This window comes from Chiloscyllium plagiosum, chromosome 26 (assembly GCF_004010195.1).
Source record: "Chiloscyllium plagiosum isolate BGI_BamShark_2017 chromosome 26, ASM401019v2, whole genome shotgun sequence".
Classification (NCBI taxonomy): Eukaryota; Metazoa; Chordata; class Chondrichthyes; order Orectolobiformes; family Hemiscylliidae; genus Chiloscyllium; species Chiloscyllium plagiosum.
Genome location: NC_057735.1, coordinates 41,186,155 through 41,211,766, shown reverse-complemented (window position 1 = coordinate 41,211,766; position 25,612 = coordinate 41,186,155). Strand labels below are relative to the sequence as shown.

General features: G+C 39.0%; 1 protein-coding gene across 4 annotated transcripts in view; it reads right to left on the bottom strand.

Annotated features, from left to right (window-relative positions):
* The window catches only part of LOC122563288 (homeodomain-interacting protein kinase 1-like), an 88,764-nt gene that overhangs the window by 22,501 nt on the left and 40,651 nt on the right, over positions 1 to 25,612 (bottom strand). For all 4 annotated transcript variants that reach the window (XM_043716988.1, XM_043716989.1, XM_043716990.1 and 1 more), the window contains exons 3-9: positions 22,215 to 22,338; positions 13,270 to 13,389; positions 11,695 to 11,781; positions 8,521 to 8,705; positions 7,096 to 7,258; positions 4,239 to 4,458; positions 2,633 to 2,751 (exon numbers count right to left, since the gene is read on the bottom strand). In XM_043716988.1, the coding sequence (XP_043572923.1) occupies positions 2,633 to 2,751; positions 4,239 to 4,458; positions 7,096 to 7,258; positions 8,521 to 8,705; positions 11,695 to 11,781; positions 13,270 to 13,389; positions 22,215 to 22,338 (1,018 nt within the window). The remainder of the gene's footprint in view (positions 1 to 2,632; positions 2,752 to 4,238; positions 4,459 to 7,095; positions 7,259 to 8,520; positions 8,706 to 11,694; positions 11,782 to 13,269; positions 13,390 to 22,214; positions 22,339 to 25,612) is intronic.

The following is a 25,612-nucleotide window of genomic DNA, read 5'->3' as shown; positions in this document are numbered from 1 at the left end:
TAGGCTGCTTTTAACAGCTGAACCTGATGCAAAAGAGGTCATTGTTGGCTGCATGTGGACAAATTTAATAAAAGCTATCATACTAACTGAATATTTATTTCATCTACACTTACTGATTTAAAACAGTCTATGAGTCACATCTGAATAGAAAGAAATTAGACACTAGTGAAAATATGGATTTGTTAGCAAAATATTTCAGCTCCAGCAAGTGAATTAAAATAAAACACTTGGACATAAAACTGCAGTTTATACTTTAAAGCGAATGCCTCTGCTGCTATGGATGGATGGGCATAATGTTATCATCCCTGTTAATCTTTAATCATAGGTGCAGATATTCCAATGATCAGACAATGGCAGACTGGAGTTTTGCATCAGGACCCGGAGGAATCCCATATACAGCTCATTCCATGGCTACTGCACGGGAAGCTGAAACCTCTGTTGTACAATTTTCCTGCAGCTTATACCCCCCAAAAAACAAACCTGCACTATCAAACAATTCAAAAAGCTCTGCTTCTGTTGCGTTAATTGCTGTTTGGGAAAGATTAGACAATTAAAAACTTCCATAAGGGTAACTATTAAGACGTCACCACACATCGCCCCAACTATGCCTCCCTGAACCACTAGACCTCTGGGACACCTGACAACCATCAACTGGCCTGCAGAACTGGCAGTGACTCCTTCCCACCCAAGTGTCTGAACCCCAAGGATTTGACACCATCAGTGCCAGCCTGAACTCCTGGGACCCACCACAGCCAGCCCAACCAATCCTCCCACTCTGAATCTGACCCAGTCGCCACTCACACTAACCTGACTGCCAACCCGAACCTACCTACCCTGATAATCTCCCAGCCGCTCTCAACTTCCAAATGAATCCCAATTGTTACCAGCCAACCTTCTCGTTCAACCTTCTCTCTTCTGCCAGCCCCAAAGTTTTTCTGCCACTTTGTCAGCCCCAACACCTGACTTGCTCACTAGCCCAGGCAGCCCCAATGGAAATCCTGGCTAAAAATTCGGGGGCACTCTGCTAATGTAATAATATGAGTGGAGTGGCAATCCAAATGGCTAAGATATTCCTAGGAATGGCAAGGTATTTTTTTAAAAATGGACAGACTTCAACAAGACCTGATTCAAATACAGGGTATGGCCTAAGCAAAAGCTGGCTAATTTATTATGAAGATGATGATCTGTACCGTCGAGACTATTTTTTTAAAAAAGAAAGGATCTTCTCTCCCCACCAACCCCATCCATTAATATTGGGAGTAGGAAAAAAAATGGCTTCTACTTTCAGAATGTTGTCAATTGTCTCAACTGCTGTGGTGGACTTTTTCACAGTTGTCAAAATGCTAGCAGAGCTTTAACAGCAGGTTGTTGGATATGAAGTGACCTGAAACCACCTCATTATGATGGAAGGTCTAAAATATAAATATATCTTATTTTAGTTTTATCGTCACAAAACAAAAACCAGGTAGGGAAAAGCTGCTAGCCACAAGTGGGTAATTATACTAACATTTAGTTAATACCAGATTATGGAGGCATACATTCCAAGGGCTCTTTTCATTTGTTTGATGTATATACTATCCTAAAATGTTTCAGCATGAGGGGCACAATTTAAAGAGAGATATTGGTATGCTTTATGAAGTTATTTTTGTAACTTGCAAACTACTTCTCCAAAGTTAATCTTTTAATATTTTATTTAAACAAATAACTTCACATGCACACAAATCCTTAAATTTTGCTTTCTTCAAGTTAAACCTCTGGCTTCTATTTGCCTTTGTAGCTAAATTACCGTCAGCTGCACCTTTTCACATAATTCAATAACTTACAATTGATAAAAGTAATTGTTTTAAGAATTGTTAAGTAATCTATAACTTTAAATACTATGATAAAATAACAAATACATTTGACAACATACTGCCTTGGTGGTTTAGCAAATTTACTCGAGAAGTACTGTGACACAAACCACATAGTCCCAGAATCAATCTTGGTTAATTGATTTCAGAAGGGCAGTGGCAGGGTGTTACTACAGACCTCAATGGCTCGAGAACATATCAAAGTGCACATTGTTATCTTGCAAAACAGAACTGGTGCTGATTTTAGTAGCCAGTGATTGAGTAGTTTGCTAGCATCAAATATCAAAATTCAACCCTGGAGACAAGTTATTTGGGCGAAGGATTGGAGAACTGGTCTAGTTAAAAAAAAATGTTTTGGAAAGAAGATTAATCAACAAATAAAAGTTAGCTTCAGTTATTTAAGCTTACAAAATATACTGAGCATTTGCAAAGGTCCTTGGAAAAATAGTTTTATGTTGAATTGTAAATCAACATCTTAAGTAGTTTTAACTTTAATTAAGCAATCACACAGGCAACCTTCAAAAGGGAAATTGTACTTTTGAAAAGTTTTAGCCTGTAGTTATTAGTTTTCATGTTGTTTCACTGGTAGACAAAAGTGTGAAACACAGGGGTAGAAAGTTATCAACGGTCATTGGTTGCTTGTTATATTTAACCATAATGATGTATGACTGTCGAGGCATGGTACCAGAGAGATGTCACCATCTGATGGAGCCCAGCAAGAGTTAATGTGTTCAGGATTGGGAAACAAATTTCAACTTTAAATAGACTGGTCAGCCACTTACCTGAGCAAGAACACCTGGCTGAATCTGAATGGACTGTGCAGCTGGTGCTTGTGGTACAACAGGCACTGCATTCTCCACTCTAACAGAAAAGCCAGAATGTTTTGCAGATGCTTGCAGCCCTGTCAATAAAAAGACACAGCGTGTATGTCCAGTTAATTTCAAAATACAAAAATAAAGTTAAAAGGTGACTTTTTATATTAAACATAATAGCCAAAATATTTCATAAAGACTGCAATTCATTTACTATCACAGGGTAACAGACATAGACGTTCGTTGGACATTGCAAGCGCCGGCCTCAGCTAAATTCAAGGTGCTTGTTCAGCCCCCCGGACAATCATTACACACTATCAAAATCACAAATCACACAACACCAGGTTATAGTCCAACAGGTTTATTGGAAGCACACTAGCTTTCGGAGTGACGCTCCTTCATCAGGTGATTGTGGAGCGTCGCTCCGAAAGCTAGTGTGCTTCCAATTAAACCTGCTGGACCATAACCTGGTGTTGTGTGATTTTTAACTTTGTACACCCCAGTCCAACACCGGCATTTCCGAATCATATCAAAATCACATTTTCTATGGCCTATTTCTGCTATTATATTTTATGACCTGTTCAAAACCTACTCAGCAGGACAGTTTAAACCAGGCCTCATATTTAATTCTCTACATGAACTACCCAAATAGTGACAGAAAAAATGAATTTAAATGTGGATTCAGATGCTGCTCTGGAACACCAAGCCTTATCCATACTAATATGCTCAGGATTACAGTGGTGCTGGAAATTCTGATGAAGGAATTCCTGATGAAGGGCTCCTGCCTGAAACATAAATTTTCCTGCTCCTTGGATGCTGCCTGACCTGCTGTGCTTTTCCAGCACCACTCTAATCTCCAGCATCTGCAGTCCTCACTTTCGCCATACTAATATGCTTCCAGTTCATTAAATAATTTCAACTCCTAGTATACAGAATTAGTTTATTATGTAATTAAAGATTTCACTACGATTACTCAACTACAGTTGCTGTTTCTTTCAAGCTTTCAGTACCGACCAATGTTTTCTCTCCCTCTTTTAATGATTTTTCTACATAGCAACATTGCTCAATGTTTACACTCCATTGAATCTCAAACCACAGCATCTCAATGAACAGCACTCAAAAGATTAGATGTCTAACAGCTCCAATTATTTTTTTAAAAATCAAGATGCCAGTAACTGGCAAATGTAAATCACAGTTGATTGTTAGAATAAAATATTTTCCAATCAAATCCAAAATCTTTGCTGTGTTACATAATGTAATGCAATTTGAAAAGCAGTCAACAAGCAAAATCAATAAGACTCCACAGAAATACAATCCACTGCTGACCACAGGGCTGAACAATTTCCAAACTAAATTAAACACAAGGTTTGCCATAAAATAGAAGAAAATGTGAATTTGAACATAGTACAGTCTATATACATACAAAATTGTAAGGCTGATGTTGCTCTTTGAGTTTGGCAGTCTGTGTACATTAAATAGATTTTGGAAGGGATTCAGATTTCAGAGAGGGTATTTGAATTGCACAAGGATCTTGGCATTTGTATTAGACAGTTATGAGGGGCAGAAAGATGTTTACCTTGAAATGCTGGTGGACACACAATGAGGGCTTGTTGAAAGGGGTCAGCCTGCGCACACAGCTGTGTCGTTCCAGCCTGCAGAGGCATACTTGCTTGTGCAACCCCTGCCACAGGTGCTGCTGCAGGCTGGTAGAGTGCAGGTTGATAGTTAAGCAGAGATACATCAGCACTGGACAGTGAAAGGGTTGCAGCTGTGGAGGTAGGTGCCAGGGTGTTGGCCTAAAGGAAGTAAAGAATTCAAGAATCAAATTATATGTTAGCAATATAAGAAAGTGAGAGCTTTTCATAGGATTTATAACAGAATCGTATGCAAGTAGATTGTCCAGTTAAAAAAAATTACATTTATAACCAGTTTAACCATTACCGCTGCATGTCATAATCTTTTCCTCAAGAATTCCAGGAATATTCTACACAAACAATCTCAATACATCTCTTGATGATTATCTTTTCACAACTGCTATGTCATTCAAGTAATTCCCAAAATAGATATATCTGTACCGAAATAGTATTTTCACAAGGTTCTCCATTTTTTTCCCACAAAGCAGTTTACATCCATTTACACTGTTCCCATCCCCCATTTGATTTTGAGCAAAAAAAGTTACACTCAATGTTAAAACCTTTCAACCACCAAGCGGCCAAAGCTAACAAAATCCTATCCATAAAAGTATAAAAGGAGTATGTTCTTGATTAATAACAGAATCAAGGCTTAAAGGGAGAAGGCAGTTGATAACCAGATTAAGCATGATCAAATGATGGAGCAGATTCGATGTGCTGAATGGCCTAATTCTGATCTTATGTTTTACTGTCTAAGAAATCTGATGGAATCGAAAATCAAATTATTTCAAAAGCTAAGTACTGCAGATGGTGGAAATCTGAAATGAGCACAGAAAATACAGCAGGGCAGGTAGTAACTGGTATGAAACAATTAATGTGAGATTATGACTTGCAATTACAGAATGTTATCAGTGTTAAGTTAGGAAGGTTATAAAGTGCTTAATTGAAAGATGAAGGGCTGTTCCAATGCAGCTCAGCAAACTTTAAAAGATCAGGTTAAGGACAGAAAGGTTAGTATGGGAGTAGAGTCAAGTAAAAGTTGGGAGTGACATCAGTGGATTGGAGAGATATTCCACAAAGTGATCACTCAATTTGTGAGGTCTTCCCTGCACAGAGTAAAATAGATCACATTAACAACTGAAAATTGTACTAAACAAAAACAATACAAAGTAAGTTGCTGTTTCACCTGGAAAGGGCAGTTTGAAAAACTGGAAATGAGAAAGGAGAAGGTAAAGGGTAGGTGCAGAATTTCTTGTTTGCAAGGAGAGGGAGGGTTTGACAGAGAAGTGGACTGGTCTGCTGTAGGACCAGAAGTCACTTCATAACAGGAAGCTCCATTTAGTGTTGGCATCATTGCAGCAATGGTGGAAATCTGTTGACTGTGCACTACTTCTAGACCAAATCCTTGTTTCTTTACTGTGTCACTGGCATATCCTTTCATCCTGTATCATCCTATAACATTCAATACTGCATCTTCCACCCAATTAGAAACCATCCTTTTTATTCACCGTCCATACACCCCACCCATTTCCCCACCTCTGAATTAGCTTAAAGCCTGTTATATCTCATTTTTGTAGGTTCTAATGAAATATCATTAAGCATAAATGTTAACGCTGTTCCTCCACTAACAGATGCTACCTGGCAATATTTTACACACAGGTATTAAAGAAGGGGATCCACTTTACTTTGTGGGCCATAATAAGAATGTTGGTTTATTACTCTTGAAAGGAAGGTAATATTAACAGGTTACACATCAGCTATGCTCTCTGCTCCACAATTAACCTTTATATTGATATGTCTTAATCATAATAGAACTGATTAGAATTTCTTAAGCTACCTCACTTAAACTTACAGTTCACCTGCTTTAAGAATATAGAGATTGAGGACTGTATCCCTATATATGGCATGCATATATCTAGATTAGTCATAATTCCTTCCAGAACACACCTTCCTCATATCACTCATGCAACATTTTAATAGCCCTTATTGCTCATAACATTTATTTTCTTTCTCCAATTCCTTCTTTTGGAATTTAGTACATACTTGCTATCCATCAGAGTATTAAAACATTAAGTTTGTCCAATAATTCATTTGCATACATTGATGTAAAATAGCCAATATACTGAAATTAAAAAGGACACTACATTGGTAATTATTTTAAAATACAGACAGATCGTGAGATGTGAGAGAAAATGCAAGCATCGTTATTTTCTAACAAACAGGTTATAATAAAAGGTCTCTCACATCAGTAATAACATAGGGTTTAAGAAAGACCTGTAATTCAATCTCAAAAACAGACTCTGGGCTTACCAAATTCCTCTCGTCCTGCAAATTGTATCAGAATAAGAGTACAACACATGGTAATTTCTTTCCCCATAGGAAAGAATCAAAAAACTGCTCAGTTAGTATAATTGTCTCTCCAATGTCCATGCAACTAAATGGATGAAAATTCAACTCCAGAATATGACTTAAATAACTGCAAATCTACACTGCAAATTCTGTGACCATCAACTTACAATTGCATGAAAGGCATTTTGCGATAACTGCGCTCAAAGTGTCTAAACTTCTCTGTTGGGATTCAAAACATTCTCTATTCCTCATATGCAATGTCAATACCAGGCACTTTTGCTCTTTTGAAGTCAAAAATGCAGTCCCTAGTATACCAATGTGAAACTTCTGGCTACTTTCTACATGAAATAACACTCTAGACTCAGATTTTCAATTCTACATCAAACTAGAAAGCAAATAAAGGAAACTTTTACACTATTATGATAAACTGGGCTTAAAAAGACATTTTCATACCTGATTGTGCATGGTGTTGAGTTGGTTATTGAAGGCCATTGTCAAGTTTGTGCTTGTGCTCGGCGCAACATGTGCAATAAATGGGCTTTTATTCTGGTTTATTGTTTCATAGTTGTTGGCTCGACGCTTGCAAATCTCCATATTCTGAAAGCAGGATTTCACACTACAAGGAATGTCAATATATTCATTTTTTAAATGGGATTAAAAACATAAACTGTGCACTTAATTCCAACACATTCCTGTACACAGCCATGCATCTGCAGTAAACACATTTTGTAAAAGTATGGATAAAAAGTACAATGATAGTGCCTAACCTCCAGAAGAAACATTAGGTTTACATACAATTACTCTTCTTTATCTTGAAAGAGCGGAGCTTTATGAGTTCTGGGGAAGCCATGCACAGACACACAATAAATTGCCAAATTACAGTTAAGTACTGCCTGCACTGTACCAATCTATCATTAAGTATTATTATTTGGTTTCTTTTGTCAGATAAAATAAAAACTAGTGTGGGGTATATCTGATCTGTCATTGCATGAAGTAGGAGGTAGATTTTCCAGACAACGAAATACACTTGGACAGCAAGCTGCATGCCTGGTTTAATTGACGTATTTTGAATTGTTGGATTGTTTTGAGAAACATGTGCTTGCACAATATTTACATGGCATAAAAGTAGCTTTAAATAAGACCTTAACTAGGAACGAAAACATTGCATTTATAGAATACATTTAACATTGTAAAACATCTCAACATCCAAGGTGCAATATCAAAAAGTTTGACTTTGAGCAAATGCAAGTGGTACTAAGATAGATGACCAAAAGTTTAGTCAAAATGTATATTCAAAATGTATATTTGAAGAATTATCTTTAAAATAAAATGGTAGATAGGTTTGACAGAAAGGAATGTGAAGCGGTTAAGTTGATATCAAAGCAGTTGGCCTTAGCAGACAAAGACAATACCAACAATTGCTGGGCATTTAAAATTGGATGTGATAGAATGCCCAGAACTGGAGGAACACACATCTCACGGGGTTGTACATGGTTATAGAGATAGCAAGGACCAAGACTAGAGATGATTTGAAAATGAGGAAGATCATTTTAAAATTGAGCCATGAGTCATCAGGAGTCAATGTACATTAGCAAGCATAGGGGTTGATGGATGAAGCTCAGTGCAAGTTAGAACAAGAAAGCAAAGTTTTGAAAGCCCTCAAGTTTATGTAGGTGGAAAGATGAGAACGCCAGTAAGAGGTACAAATGGAACACAAATCTAGAAGGAACAAAACAAGGAAAATGTTTCCTGCAACATATGAGCTGAGACAGGGGTAGAGTCAGGCAACTTTCTGCAGGTGAAACATTATAATTTCCAAACTCAAGATACAAAGTCTTTCATTTCACAAATAATATTTATGTATTTTAAAGAGCTTACTGATTGCTATGAGGGAAGTCAAGTAGATGTGTCATGGTAACAAATGGATGGTTTAAGGTTTTTAACGGATTAACCCTCTTGTCAGCATCTATTGTCAACATTTTTTTCAACAAATCAATATACTCCCTCCGGTCTGCTTTCTCTGCCAACATGTCTGTTCCCTCCAAATCATTTGGCATGTTCACCTAAAAGCAGAAAATATTACACAATATCATTGTCTCTCTTTACTGATTGACAATGTGATAATAGGTTTGTCATTAAATGAATTAAGACAGTCATCTTGAAAAAAAAGTTAGTATTAAGAAGTTACAGAGGCTATGACTATCTTAAGATTGTACTCAATCTTTGGTCTAACTTAAGTGTCAAGTGCACAGTTTACAGGTTGAGGTTAGATTTTCTAAGGATAAAAATATGGCAGGGGCTTGGCTAGTTCCTTTCACTGCACTAACATGTTTCAGGTCATATCAATAAATACCAAATGTCAAAATGTTTAAGAGATGAATATGTGTATTTGGCAAATTTCAATGGCCCTTAAGACTTTGGAGTATTTCTCTTGTTCAAGTCCCTAATGTAGTAATGCAGACAATATTTTTTTTATTTCCTGGGAATTGGTAAAAGAATCTTTATCAACATATGTATAATGTTCAATAATAATCCTCTATCACTAAATACACTTGTGGATTAAGTACTCAGCATTGCATAGGAACTGATCTTGTTGTACACTAAACACTTAGTAACATGCAAAGACTTTAAATCCAGTAAAGGCATGAACTGATTAGATTACTTAGTGTGGAAACAGGCCCTTCGGCCCAACAAGTCCACACCGACCCGCCGAAGCGTAACCCACCCAGACCCATTCCCCTACACCTAACACTATGGGCAATTTAGCATGGCCAATTCGCCTAACCTGCACATTTTTTGGATTGTGGGAGGAAACCGGAGCACCCGTAGGAAACCCACGCAGACACGGGGAGAATGTGCAAACTCCACACAGTCAGTCGCCTGAGGCGGGAAATGAACCCGGGTCTCTGGCGCTGTGAGGCAACAGTGCTAACCACTGTGCCACCGTGCTGCCCAATATTAATTTCTTACTTGTCCTTACTCCAGAAATATTATTTTAAAAAAAAAGACAAGCTTCCCAATGATTACATTTGTAAATATGTTGCACCCCATATTTAAAGACCAGAGGATGCTGGCCTGTAGCAAATTTTAATTGCAATATAGTTAGGGTAATATAATTGGTCTTAACACTACTGGGCAATGATACAAGGTTTAAAGTGAAAAGGAAAAAAAGACCAGAAAGTTACAAGTCAATTTTTTCTCTTCTAATCTCTCTTGAGATACTGTAAAGTTCTCTATTCAGGAGAACGAGAAGACCAGACCAGACTCCTTGTAAAGGAATTTTTCCAATATAATTTGCTTGATTTGTGCATACAACACAGATGTGTGCTGGGGCTAAGTATGGAACAATGTACCAGCATAAGTCACTGCTATCAGGAGGGCAGCCGAATGAGTAGTACAAAACGATGGTGGTCCGGTATTTTCTAAAACTGCAATAAGAATCAGAATTTTTAAAACTGAAAGTAGATTGGCAAACAACGATGTTATTATACTGCTCAACGAAATTGATTTCACTAGTGTTGGAAAAAATGTTAGGCTCACTATTAGCACTCCAAGCAGTAACATTTGAAATACATTGGATTTAGTTTCATTCTTTCATTTAAAAGCTCCATAATTTAGTAGAATCCATTGTAACACTGTCACCAGAACAAACAAGAAAGCTTAATTCAGGCGATCTAAATAAATAAGGAAGAAAACGAAGAGAGATTGGGGTTTGTAATCTCCACTAGTTGGACTATATATGCACTTTCTTACTTTACATTCTTAATGGTACACAACTTCAGACATATCTACGAATATCCAACTTCCAGTACTGCTGAACGCGTTGTGGGTTGATTGGTACATGGGAAGTACTTTGGACAAACAGGAAATTTCAGAATTTCAAGGCTAGTTTGACAATACAATTGATTGGAGAATGATAGTTTACAGGCTCTAAGCAGAACAGGAATTTTGCAATAAGAGAGGCTCATCATAGCTAACTATTGATAAGGCAAGGTACTGCAGCAAGACACCTACCTAATCAGTGTACCAGTAATACCGAAAATTGACTGGTGCCCAACAGAGTTATGTTAAGTAGTCTGACTGTGGGGGTCTCTACAGTGGATAGGTGCAAGTTTTGTCCTGTTGGTCTTCAGTGAATCCCCTCAGAATTTCTGCATCTACATATGTTTAACATTACATCTATGAACTTTTTCATTCAATGGGAAATCAAGAAATAAAATTCAGGAAGATGTGACTTTGATCCCTCATCTTTGCAAAGTGACTGATTTTTAAGTTCATTGCATCGATGAGAGAATGAGGTCACTCTAGCTGCTGAATGATATGTGCCATTTTCAGTCCCACCTCCCAGAAAAAAAAATTCATATGGGGATGTCAGATACCCTACAATATTCCTTATGATAAAACAATTTTCTGCTTCTTAAACCAAGGGAACAACTTTTGCAACCACAGCTACTCTATTTAATTAAGTACAAATTAAACCTTATCATTATCTTAATGCAAAATCTACTAACCCAGGTGGGAGCTCTGTGGAGCTCTTTACAAATAACAGTAAGTATCTTCATAGGTCGACAACTAAAACTACTCACAAAAGAATTAACTTGCATAATATTTCTGTTGAAATACAAACTTTCAAACTATAAAGATAACAACGCAAATATATTACATGATAGAACAAACCAAACATAAACCAGAAAGAACTGTTTTGTCACCAGCCCATGTTAAATTCCAGACAACTACACAAAAGCAATTTTTAAAAAGACTCTGATGGAACAGCATCATTTAATGGGTTGAAACTGAAAGCCTAAGTGGATCTGATGAGCATGTTGAAACTGTTCACTTCAAATTGAGGTCAAATATTTTAAGTTTTAAGGACCAGTCTCAAATATGGTTACTTCCGCAGTCAACAAATCCTGCTGAAAACTGAGAGAAGTGGGGAGAAATATAAGAGAAAGAATACTAGAGTGAGAATTCCCGGCATTGCCTCAAATGTGCTTTACATACAGATAACAACAGAGCTATGCAGAAGTTAAACAAGTCAAACTCCATTTTTACCTGTGCCATATCATCCAAACAATTGAAAATGTACTTCCTTGCTTCCTTCGATTTGATCCCAGTCTCTAACTCATGTTCCTCTGGTGTCTAATAGAGAGAAAAAAAGATAAATTTTCCTACACAAGAAGCACTGAAGACTATTTCCTCAACCAAAACTTCAACTTGCTACTGGCCAGATCATTTTACTGACTCCATTTTTGATCAAATAAATTGAATAGAAGGCACTGCAGCTCAATGAGTATGATTTGTTTTAAAATTTAAAAAAGATTAATCTCGTTAAAAATTCATAGGATGGCCATGACAATTCTACAGAATTAAACATTAAACTGCTTTCTATCAACTTCTGGTAGCAAGTTTGGAAAATTCTTACTCAGTAAATTAATCATGTAGTGCACTTTGCTTTTGATAGATTTTCAAAGGAATTCTAACAAGTGTTACACACATTTAAATATTTCCTTAATGTACTTTTATCTCAGTTTCAATTCTTAAGACTGTCATGGTCACATTGATGCTTGTTCATTCCCTCATTCATAGTGACTGGTTATAACTCAATTAATAGCACCATTAGCAGACTTCTAACATTTAACACATTTAGTTAAAGGTCTATTACTTATTCACAAAAAAAATTATTTTGAGACAGATAAAACAAAAAAAAGAGAATTACACTTAACCCAAATTCAGAATATATAATCTGAAATAATTAAAACATGATTTTGGCCATTTACAATTGCTAGTAAACCAAGCTCTCTCTTACTTTGGTAGCAACACAAAAATAGCCTTAGATAGGCAAACAGGAGGTTTTATAAAATTTCTTGCACAATTGGGAAATAGCACACAGTATCATCCAATGCCTGCAGCTGTTTAACACTGATTAAAAAGGGACTTCTTCCTTGTTATATTGAGATTACAATAATCAATAGTTGAATTTTGCAGGAAACAGCTGCTTCACAATGCAGTCTGGAGAAGAATCTGAACACTAAGTTGTGTTTGGATTATCCTTACAGCTGATCAGAATTACTTTGAGGAGAACAAACTCTATTAAGTGACATACCTTTGCTCATAAACATGACAATCAGCTAACTAGTTCACAGCATTTACTAACAGCAGCGATACATCAGAAGTTTAAAAACTAAGAGCTCAGCAGATGTAATGCTCGGAATTCTCCAACTAGAACATCCGAGGTTAAATTTAAGTTGGACTTTCACATCCAAATTTCAAGAGAAGAATAGGAGTTACATCGAGTACCCACCCCGACTTGTTCAAATATGCATTATCTAGTTAGCTAGCAAACTGTTCAGATTACACCTGTACTTGACAAAACAATTTCAATTTATGAAATCATACGTTATATTAACGAGTTGAAAAGACAAAAAACACACAGAAGTTTATTACAGATAAGAAGGAATAAGATAAAAACTGCTTTTTAAAAACTGGCTGCAAGTGCAGACAAGTGATACACCTCAGGGAAGTACTGGGCTTTAAGCTTTTAAACTTGCACATCTACTTTCAAAAGCTAACTTAAAGACTTCTGTCAATCCCAGAAGCCTTTTTTTTTAAATCAAAGATCTAAATAACCTTCAGCTTCCATAATGGATATCCTGCATCTGGATCTCTGTTAAAAAACCTTGTCGTCTTTGTTCCAGCGCTTAGCAAGTACTCAGCTGGTAAACCTTGTGTTTGAGAAATGTAGCGTATCTGAAAGAAAAAACAAAAGAACTGTAATTGCAACTTTCTACTAATTCTAAAACTTGCGTAGATGACTTTAGTTAAATTATGTGCAGAAATTCACCCTTCCAAAACACACACCTCCCCCACCAAGTTACTGATAAATTACAATTTAGTTTGCAGAGAGTTGCAATGCAGTACAACACCATGCTATGCTCATACCAGCCACATATTAATCCACCCATATCAGAATTAGTCCGGTGGTCACACCTACCAATGTAAAGATAAGGCTTCAAAACAAGGACACCCTCATTCATGTATTGTGGCACTAACACCATACTGAATGGAACAGATTCAACAAATTCAGCAGCTCAAACTAGGGCATTCTTTAGTTGTTTTAGACTATCACCAGTAACATAACTGTATACCTCTAATTTTGTAATCTCAGAGAGGCATTTAGTTAGTAATTATCCATTAACCTATGCTCAATGGTTTCTGCCAAGACTATTCAAGAACTGGTTACAATTTTGGTCCAAACATAATTAAAATTGATAAATTCCACTCTTATGATAACACTGACTGCCCTTAAACAAATCTGCTTTGACATATGGAAACAAGAAGTCCTTGTAAAACCAGACTTCGTAGTGATCAAAGAGAAAACTTCAGTGTTTGAGATCATATGAAACACAAAGGAAGACTGATATGGTTGGAGATCAATCATCTCAGAAGGACATCACTGGAAACATTTATCTAGACAGTTCCCTCAACGTAGACATCTTCAGCTACTTCAATGATCTTTCCAACATCATGAAGGTCTACAGTGGGACAATTACTGATGACTGCAGAGTTCCTCACTCTGAATTTTCTCAGATCATGAAGCAGTCTTTGCCCACAGGAAAGAAGATGTGGGCAACATTCAGACTTGAGCTGGCAATGGTAATTAACATTCATACCAGTGAATGCCAGGCAATGATCATTTCCACCAAGAGGGAGTCAGATGAACCATGTTGACATTCAATCCTTTGAATCTCACTATTGGGTCCTCTTGTGACATAGAGGTAGAGTCCCTATCTCTGAACAGCAAGGCTTGGGTTCAAGTCCCACCTGCTCCAGAGGTGTATAATTGTCAATTGGAAAAATAGGTTAACTTAAAAAATTAAAAATTTGAATCTCACTACCAAAAGTCCAAGGATCACCACCAACAAAAAATGTAACTGCACCTGTCATATTACAACTGCTGTCATGAAATATTGTCAGATATTGAGTACAGAGACACCTCGATTATCCAAAAATCAGATTATCTGAAGGAGATCTCAATAGAAACATTACATCAAAGACGTGTTTCCAACAGTGATCGTGTCTTTTGTTTACAGTGATTAAACAGGCACCGTCTCCAAATAACTGACCTTCCACCCTCTCTCCCCACACTTTCCCTAGAGTTCTACAGAGGGGTGTAACCTAAACTCCCCCTTCACCACATAATCTCTCCAACAATGTCCTGTACAGGGCAAAGGTGAAACCTGTCAAAAAGTTACATGTGTATCTGTGTGCTATTTGGAGACTTATCTACAAAGGAGCTGCACCAACAGCAGTCTCGTTGTTGGTGTACTATCTGGCTGCCCTGGAGTAGGGGGTGTTGGGGGCTGAGTCTCACATGCTGTGTGCTGCTGCAGTCTCCTAAATGGGAAGCAGACTTTTAACAACTCCAAGCCCCAGAGGAAAAGCATTGAATTGATTAACCGAATAATCGATTATTCGAACAAAATAGTGCCTGCCCATCTCAACCAGATAATTGAGGTTCCCTTGTATTTTCCAATAGCTAACTCTGCATGGCACAAGTCAAGGATGTGATGGAAGACTCTCCACTTACCTGGATGGGTACAGTTCTAACATTTGGTAGTAGAAGATAATTTTAGGGTTGGAAGATGTTATAATCAATATCATCCCTAACTCCATAAGTACATTTACGCATCAAAAATAGTAAAGTTAGGTATGAGTATTTCAGCAGCAGTTTGAGATGAAGACAGATACAAGTAACACTAATACAGAAAGTAGTCTTTATGATCAAAAGTTTAGCTCAGGGCAAATTGAATGTCACAGTTACCAATGATAGAGTTTAACTTAAAATATGAATTGAGTGGGGAATATTGTCACTGGTGAAACAGCAACCTTTATTGTAGAAGCTAAAGAAGGTGGCACGGTGGCTCAGTGGTTAGCATTGCTGCCTCACAGCACCAGAAACCCAGGTTCAATTCCAGCCTCAGGCAACTGTCTGTGTGGAGTTTGCACATTCTCCCCGTGTCTGTGTGGGTTTCCTCCAGGTGCTCCGGTTTCCTCTCAATCCAAAGACGTGCAGGTTAGGTAAATTGGCCATGCTGACTTGCCCATAGTGTTCAGGGATATGTAGGTTAAGTCAGGGGTAAACGTAGAGTAATAGCGCAGTGAAATGGGTGGGATATTCTTTGGAGGATCGGTGTGGATTTGTTAAGCTGAAGGACCTGTTTCCACTCTGTAGGGATTCTATGATAAGTTTTTGCGATGTTAATTTGGGGAAAATTATGTCTCAGTCTACTTTCCATCACCAAAGTGATACAAGGGATCAGTGACAGTGGTAATGAGGGGCATTTACCCAACACTCAGCTTGGGTTCTGCCAGGTCCACTCATTCCCTGAACTCATTACAGCCATAGGTCCAAGGGGGCAAAAGAGCTGAACTCAAGAGAAGTGTGGGTGGCTGCTCTTGACATCAAAGTAGCACTTGATCAAGGAGACCTGGCAAAACCAAAGTCAATGAGAATTGTGGGGGAATGTTCACTGGTTGGAGTCAGAACTAGCACAAAGGAATATGGCTATGTTTGTTTGAGGCAGTCCTAAGACATTCAGCAGGAGATAGTCAAGAATGTGTCCTTGGCCCATCTTCAACTGCTTCGTCACTGACAATTTTCTCCATCAAAAAGTCAGAAGTGGTAATTTTTGCTAACAAATGCACAATGCTCAGCATCAATCAGGACTCTTCAAATACAGAAGCAGTTTGTGTCTACAGAGGAAGCTCAATTATCCGAACGAGATGGGCAGGCACTATTTTGCTCAGAAATTGATTATTTGGACAATTGATTTCCTCTGCGGCTCGGAGTTTTATGTGAAGTCTGCTCCTCCTTCAGGAGACTAGACAAAAGCACACTGTGCGCGAGACCTGTCTGCCCCCGCCTGGCTCCCACTCACATCCCCCTCCCCACCCACCATATAAGAATTCTGTGGTGCTTAACTCACCTCCTGACTCCCTAAAACCCATCCGCCATCTACAAGGCACAAGCTATGAGTGTGATGAAAAACTCTCCATTAACTGGACCTATGCAGCTCTAAAAGTAATCAAAAACATGATACCATCCAGGATTAAGTTCTCAACTTAATCAGCACCTCAGCCACCATTTTCAACATTCATTCTCTCCAACACTGATTCACAGTTGCAGTACTATGCAGCATCTATAAGATGTACTGCACCAAGCTTCCAAGGCTCCTTTGACAGCATCTTCCAAACCTGCAAACTCTACCACCTAAAGAGTTTGGGGTAACACACACATGAGACTTCACATTCTGAATAAGTCCTCAATAATCCATGCATCATTCTTTATATGAAGATACTATCGCTATTCTTTCATTATTGGTGGCTCAAAAATTCTGTAACAGCATTGAAGGGGTATTCACATTATGTGTATTGCAGTCATTCAAGGCAGCAGCTCACCATCACCTTCTCAAGGCCAATTATGGAAAGGCAATAAATGCTGGTCAAGCCAGATAAACAGGAAAGCTTGACTAAGTAGGAGAGAAGAAAGCGGATGGGCCAAACTTTGTAGAAATTTTGAAAATTGTACTCAGATGTTGGATCTTAATTGGGATTTCTTGGCTGATTTGAGCTCGGAAGTGCAAGTTTGCATTGTATTTCTGTAAAGATTTGCACCAATTCTATCGTTCACTACCCTGGCTATTTGAAAGAGAAGAGGCATTTGGCTTGAAAGGGATCGGAGAAAGGAGTTTATAGAGACAGTTATTTATGGAGAAAAGAACCTCATTATTATCTCTACCCTCAAAGGTGATCCTGCAATCTTGCAGCTTGGTGTGATACAGCCACACCTATTTATACAGACCAAGAAAGACATGTATCAATTTCATTCAAGTTTGCACCCCTGGACTTGAGACAACAAATAAAATGCTGAAGGACAGGAACTGGCGGTTTTCTGCTTACTGAAGAGTTACAGTTAAAGGTGAGGATTTGGTTGCACAAAATCAATGACATCCATGGACAATATTAATTAATTGTCTGTTCTAGTTGGAATGACATGTGCAAGAAATGGATTTAATGGGGTGATTGGGGGTGACGTAGTATTGATGGAAGAGTCAACATTTTGCCTTCCTTACTTACGTTTACAACTGATTAAATGCAAATATTGACTATCAACATTAACTGCAGCACCTTGTGCCAATAATAGCAGTCATTTGTTACTTCATGCAGACACCAGTTTTCTGCTAATCAACTGGGACAAAAACAAGTCTGTTGCAATATTATCCACACCTATTTACTGATGCAAAACATCACCAGAAATGACAGTGATAATAAACATGTATCTCTCTTTCAGGCTCTCATTTCATGTGTAATTCATTTCTCAGGCAGTGATACAAATTGTGTGTGTGTGTGAAGATACTAAACTACTGGAACAGAATTATGCTTTAGCACTTTATGTTGGTATTTTTAATGTATAGAAAAACAACTTAGAATTCAAGTAATAAACTCAATCAGCCTGGAGGTCACTGTGACATCATTAAACTTCAGAGTGATATCTTCTAAATATTATGGATTGAGGTCACTGAAAAAAACTGCTTAAAAGAACAAACTTTTAACCACTAGACCTCCAGCAGGTTTGCCAAAAGGGCAGTTACCACAAATAAGATGGTCTTCTCAGTTTTAAGCTCAAGTAGAGTTTTGTCAATTAAACATCAATATGGAAGTAATGATATTTAACCCAAGAAGGGTTAAAAACCAAAATAAACCGCTTCTTCTACCTCTGACAATGATCAAGTTAAGAGAATAGAAGACCCTATTTTCAACACAACGTCTGTAACAAGTCAGATCTCAGCTGGAAAAGAAATAATAATGCTATAAATGGTCTGAATATTTGCCAATGAGAAAAATCACTGTCACTCAGCATTTATTTCTTGAGGCCTGAGTTTGGAGGTACAATCCCATTTAAAATAACAGGCTTGTTATCGGAGCAAATAATTCAGCCCTTAATCTGACCACAACCAAAAATAATATTCATTTTACAAATACACTGATTGAGTACAGTGACTTTTCACATGAAAAGAACTCCCCACATATTTCTCCATGAAAGAAACTGATAGATAAATGAGGCTCATGGATGCACAGCATTTCCTAGTAAGGATCTATACGTTCTTAGGCAGTGTCTTGTAGCTTTCCAAGCTAAAAATGAGTTCTCAGATGAATGAAGAGTCTAATGCACAACTAACAGTCTGCCACAGGTGGGGCTTGGAGGCTACGCACCCCTTTCTCTTAGAGACTCAATATCTACTGGTTGTTGGCAATGAAACTGGAGTTTTACAGAACTTCCACAGATACTTTTCTTCAGGTAGCCGGGTAATGATGGGAATATTGCACTTCAGGGTATTTTTTAAGCAATTCCTCTGCTCTCCTAGGGCTCACTTGCCATGTTGAAGTTCTTGAATACAATGCTCATTTTATATGAGTCTCATGTCAGGCATTGTGACAATGTTGACAAACTAGCGGAGTTGATCAAGCATGGTCAATGTTTTGATTCTGGGGATGTTGGCATGAGCAAGAATACTGATATTGGTACACCCATCCTGCCAATGGATTTGCAGGATCTTGCACAGGCAGCACTGTTAGCAATTCTCCAGAATTCTGAAGTGTCTGCTATGCATAGTCCAGATCTCAGACACACAAGTGGTGCACATCACTACTGCTCTGCATGTTATGAACTTGCTATTGGGGCCCTGGTCTTCAATCTCTTCCTTGAGTGACCGAACGCTGCACTGGCATACTGAACATGATGAGGAACCTTGCTGATGTCTGCCCTTGTCAATAGTAGGCTCCTAAGGTATGAAAAGTAGTCCACATTGTCCACACAATATGGTGTGATAGGGGCAGGTTGGTGGGGAGCTCTGTCTTACAAATATTTAGTGTAGGACATATGTTCTCATATGCCTTGGTCAGTCACCGAGTTATAACAATAAAATGTTTAAAGATATGGAAAAATATTTTGATGTGCAGGTTCAGTCTTGTTCAGTATATGTTCTTTGATTAGAAACTTGAAATGTCAAAGTAGAACTTTTGCTCTTCTGGAAGTAAATGCTCCCTAGCACAAACCTACACTTTCCACTCACTGTTTCAGAGATGGGGTAAGTATGGCTGAATAATTACAGTTTTTTGCACTATCACATCAAATGCTGAAATTGCAACTACTGTGGTAGTACCACAGTAGACCATCTATAAAATCATAAGCACAGGTAACAGACAAGTGGTTGAAGTTTAAATAAGAAAATTGTAACTTTTACAGTTAAGCAGCCTTTCTTACTAGCTCGTGGAAATAGTTTCAAAATTTGTTACTGCCACACATAAATATAAGGTACATTACATATATGCTAAAGGATATTGACATTATCCAGTGACATTCACATGAAAAAATACAGCAAGAGTTAGACACCAAAGCTGGTTAAAACACACACTATTTTCACTTGAAGGTTGTACACAAGACAAAGTAGCAGGTAAAGGAAATATTAGCAGCTAATATTTGGATACATTTAAAGAAAATGAAATGCTTTTGAAACTGATCATCTTAAAAACAAAATGCTGGACTTCAAGAGAAGGAAATAATGAACAAGAACAAAAAAGTAATGTTGATACTGGAAATCTGAAATACAAACAAACGTGCTGGAAAAATTCAGGTTTCACAGCATCTACAAAGGAAAACCTGAGTTAATGTGTCGAGTTGAAGCCAACTCTTCAATAAATCAGATTTACAGAAGACTTCCAAGTATTTTGTTTTTATTTAAAGAGCTAAAAGGCACTTGCAGCTAAACAACCAATAGAAGATAACTTTCTTGAATGCAGAACATTATAGTTTTGATGTAAAAACTGTTAAGTTATAAATTAATGGCTCAAGAGACTGCAGAATTGCCCAACACATGACTGGATAGCAGAAAAATTGCTCAACCACAAAAAGGTGAATTCACAAAGCTGAAACCAGGCAGTGCACCAAATGATTTCCAACACAGCCCCCAGGCAGAAGCTCAATATTACCACTCTTTCCACTGAAGTCAAGTTCAAAATATAAAAACCCTTTGCCAACCTTCACACAGCTCTTGCAATTGATGCCAAAGTAGCATCCTTCCTGAAATTTTAAGTAACAGAACATCACTTCTTACCTATCTCATTTGTAAGGAAAATTAGTCACATGCAACTCCTGTCTGCTTTTGGAGGCAAATTTGATCATCATTTGTTTCTCCTTTTTCTTCTGCTCTCCCTTATCCATCTTACACTATGCATGACCATCACCCTTACTTGTTCCACACCACAACCCAACCACTGCTCATCCCCAAAATACCAGTCTTCCCCTTCTAATTCCTTGAAAATTCTTTTCTTCCTTGTTGCTTACACAGCTTCATGTAATGGTGATATGATCACTGAATCACCCACTATCACCCTGGGGGTCACCACTTACCAGAAACTCAAAAGAACTCATCACGTAAACACAGTAGCTACAAAAATACATCAGAAGCTAGGAATACTGCAGAGTGACTCACTTCCTGACTCCCCAAAACCTGGCGGAAGTGGGTACTGCAGATGGTGGAGATTACAGTCAAGATTAGAGTGGTGCTAGAAAAGCACAGCAGGTCAGACAGCATCCGAGGAGCAGGAAAATTGACATTTCGGGCAAAAGCCCTTCATCAGGAACCTAAAACCCTTCCCCAAAATCTGTCTACCATCTACAAGGCACAAGTCAGGAGTGTGACCATCCAGGAAGCTTGAGACCATCCAGGACAAAGTAGCCCACCTGATTGGTACATCCACAAGCAACCACTCTCTCGACCAATGGTCAGTAGTAGGACTATGTTTTACCTCAAGATGCACTTCAGAAATTCACCAAAGATCCTTAAGCAGCGCCTTCCAAACCCACATCCACTTCAATCTAGCCAAGAGGATAAGGGGAGCAGAAACTACTCACAAGTTCCCCTCGAAGCCACTCACCATCCTGACTTGGAAATATATCATTGTTCCTTCACTGTGACACCACATGCCACGAGTGAATAAATGAATAAAATAAAAAAGCTAACGTGTTAGCAGAAAGATATGCAAATTGAATACCAACAGCCTTGCCACAACAAGCCTCTCTCAAATCAGGAAAAATATTCAAACTCAAAATCTAAGTGTATTCTAAATCAGCTCAGTTACAATCATAGTCTAGATTAGAGTGGTGCTAGAAAAGCACAGCAGGTCAGGCAACATCAAAATCGATGTTTCAGGCAAAAGCCCTTCATCAGTTACAATCATCGTCTACCTATTAGGAAATAAAGTCATTTGACAATCATAGTCTAGATTAGAGTGGTGCTAGAAAAGCACAGCAGGTCAGGCAACATCAGAGCAGCATCAAAATCGATGTTTCAGGCAAAAGCCCTTCATCAGTTACAATCATAGTCTACCTATTAGGAAATAAAGTCATTTGGCACAAAATGAAGCATTTTCACCAATGATGATATTTGAGCAATACTAATACACACAATATTAAAAATGCCATATTTTACAACTTTTGAGGCTTTTCATACCTGATCATACTCTGATGCACCTGGATACAATGGCCATCCCAGAAACATCTCTGCAATAACACATCCTAGTGACCACATATCAATGGCTTCACAGAATCTTAGTCCAAGAATAATTTCAGGAGCTCTGCAAAGAGGGAAATAGAAAAAGTCAAAAACCATTCGTACATGATTGATAGGCATTGGGTGAAAAACAAAAATCAACATTCCAAATGTAATGCATTAGCTAGGAAGCATGACATCAAACATTTAAACCTCTTACCATAATTTCTACTGCCATTACACAAGGCACAGGTATCAAAGGGAACATCCTTTAAATTTTGCAACGTAATTTAAAGGCAAGGCAATGTAATAAGTGTCAATAAAAGTTTTTAACAAGTTGAATTTTGGCTTTTTGAATAAATGGGGCGAGCCAAATGGTACTGTGTTATGTCAGAACCTCTCAGACATTTCAATTGAAAAGCTGCTGCTTAACCAGAAACCACAAACATCTATCCATCTTTGTTCAAAATATTGAAAATTACAAAACTAAATTCATCTAATACATAGAACATTTTTGACAAAACATTCTTTGAGATTATATATAGGTTTAATATTACCCAAGTACAATTTCAATTTCCTTGACAAAATAATTCAATGATTTCCTCCATCAGTATCTGCACCAAGCAGTGCCTCAACTTGGATGATTTTAACTTTCATCTCAATTCATCACCTTCTCTCCAGAGTTTCCTACTCTCCAATCCTCCTAACACAAGTTCTTCCACCCCCCCGCCCATATAAACCCACCAACCCATATTCACAACCACCTACTACCATCTCATAAATGGTGATATTTGAGCACTACTAATACAAACAGATATTAAAAGTGCCACATTTTACAACTTTTAAGGTTTTTACACAGCTGATCATACTCTGATTCACTTGGATACAATGGCCATCCCAGAGCCATCTTTGCAATACCACATCCTAACAAGAGCAACGGCCAACCTGACCTGGACCATCAAAGAGGCAGCGCGACGTTGTGGGGGGGGGGTGTGTAGGTGGCGGTGTTGGACAGGGTTTTGGGGGCGGACGGGGGTGGGCAGAGAGCAGCAATGTTGGACAGGATTGGGGGCGGGCAGGAGGTGGAGCTTTGCACACAGTGTGCTGCAGTTTCCTGAACAGGGAGTAGACTTAATAGAAAGCTCCCAAGCCCCAGGGGAAAGTCACTAAATCGATTATCCGAATAATCAATTATCCGAACAAAATACTGCCCGCTCATCTCGTTCAGATAATCGAGATTCCTCTGTACATGGATTCATGCAGGTTTTTGAGCAAAATAAAATGTAATTGTGCCAAAACAAATTCACCCCATAAGCTTATGTACGTGTATGTAGGAGCGACAGATTGAGTGCGCATGTGAGTGCATGTGATAAGAGTATGCGCAAGCTTGGTTAAGTGTGCGATGGGGTGTGTGCATGGGTGAGTGAGTGCGATGGGGTGTGCGTGCGAGTGAGTGCAATGGGGTGTGTGCAATAGGGTGTGAATGCGGGCGTGGGATGGGATGTATGGGCAGGCAATGGTCTGGGCGTGCAATGGCATGCAGGCGGGCGATCGTCTGGGCGGACAATGGTGTGCAGGCGTACAAAGGTACGCGCGGGAGTGCAATGGTGTGTAAGTGTGAGAGTGTGAATGTGTGATGGGGTATATGTGCGTCCGCCCACAGAGGAGTGACCAAAGGAGGGGTCGACTGGACCCCACCAGAAAGCCGCTGCCCTGGGTTTGACACGTATGCTCAAACCATCAAGAAATGCACAAATGCCAGATTTATCAGCTGTACCCACAAGTAGAGCAAATCACCCGATCACAACGCACACTATCCATGCTCTCAAAACCAATCGGAACATTGTCATCAAACCAGCAGATAAAGGAGGAGCCATCATCATTTAGAATAGAACAGGTTACTGCAATGGAGTGTACTGACAAGTGAACAACCAGGAACAGACAACTACCAGCTGATCTGACTTTTGATCCAGTCCTTTGGAGTTCTCATGCCCCCTCATCCTACATACTTCTCACGTAGGTGACTTCTACTGCATTCCAAAGATAGATGAATCCAGCACACTAGGATGTCCCATCGTATCTGGCAATGGGACCCTGTGAGCACCTCTCTGGCTTTGTCAAAGGCATCTTGAAACCCATTGTACGAGGACACCCAGCTTCTGTCGCAACACTACAGATTTCTTACAGAAACTTAGCACCCATGGACCACTCGAACTGGGAACATTGGACGTGTCAGCACTCTACGCTAACATTCCCCACAATGAGGGCATCAGGGCAACAGTCTCCGTGCTCAATACCAACAACTGTCAATCTCCAAGCACCATCCTAACAACTCATCCACTTCATTCTCGACCACAACGTTTTCACCTATGACAACCAGTTCTTCACCCAGACACAAGGAACAGCCATGGGGACTAAATTTGCACCCTAATATGCCAACATCTTCACGCACAAGTTCGAATAAGACTTCTTTTCTGCACAGGACCTCCAACCAACACTATACATCAAATATATGGACGAGATTTTCTTCCTCTGGACCCATGGGAGGAATCACTGAAACAACTACACAGTGATATCAATGAGTTTTATCCCACCATCAGACTTGACAATGGACTACTCTTTAGTATGTCTCATTCTTGGACATATGCATCTTCATCAAGGATAGGCACCTCAGCACTTCACTGTACCGCCAACCCACAGACAACCTCACGATGCAATATTTTTCCAGCTTCCACCCAAAACATATTAAAACAGCCACCCCCTATGGATAAGCTTTATGCATACACAGGATGTGTTCAGATGAGGAAGGACGTGGCAGACACTTGAAAGTGCTCAAGGATGCCCTCATAAGAACGGGGTACGATGCTCAACTCATCGGCTGCCAGTTCTGACATGCCACAGCAGGAAACTGTAATGACCTCCTCAGGAGACAGACACAGGCTGCAACAGACCGGGTACCCTTCATTGTCCAGTACTTCCTGGGAGCCGACCGACTATGCCATGCGCTTTGTAGCCTGCAACACATTATCGATGAGGATGAGCACCATCTTCCACACGCCTCCACTTCGCTCCCTTAAACAACCACCAACCCTTAAACAGATTACGATTTGTAGCAAACTGCCCAGCCTTCAGGCCAACACCATACAACCCTGTCACAGCAGCCGCTACAAGACGTATCAGAGTACCGACACAGGTAACACCATAACACATGGACACACCTCCCACCATGTACGCAGCAAGTACACGTGACTCGGCCAACGTGGTCTCTCATACGCTGCAGGCAAGGATGCCCTAAGGCTTGGTATATTGGCAAGACCAAGCAGACAGTACGAAAACAGATTAATGGACACCGCACAACA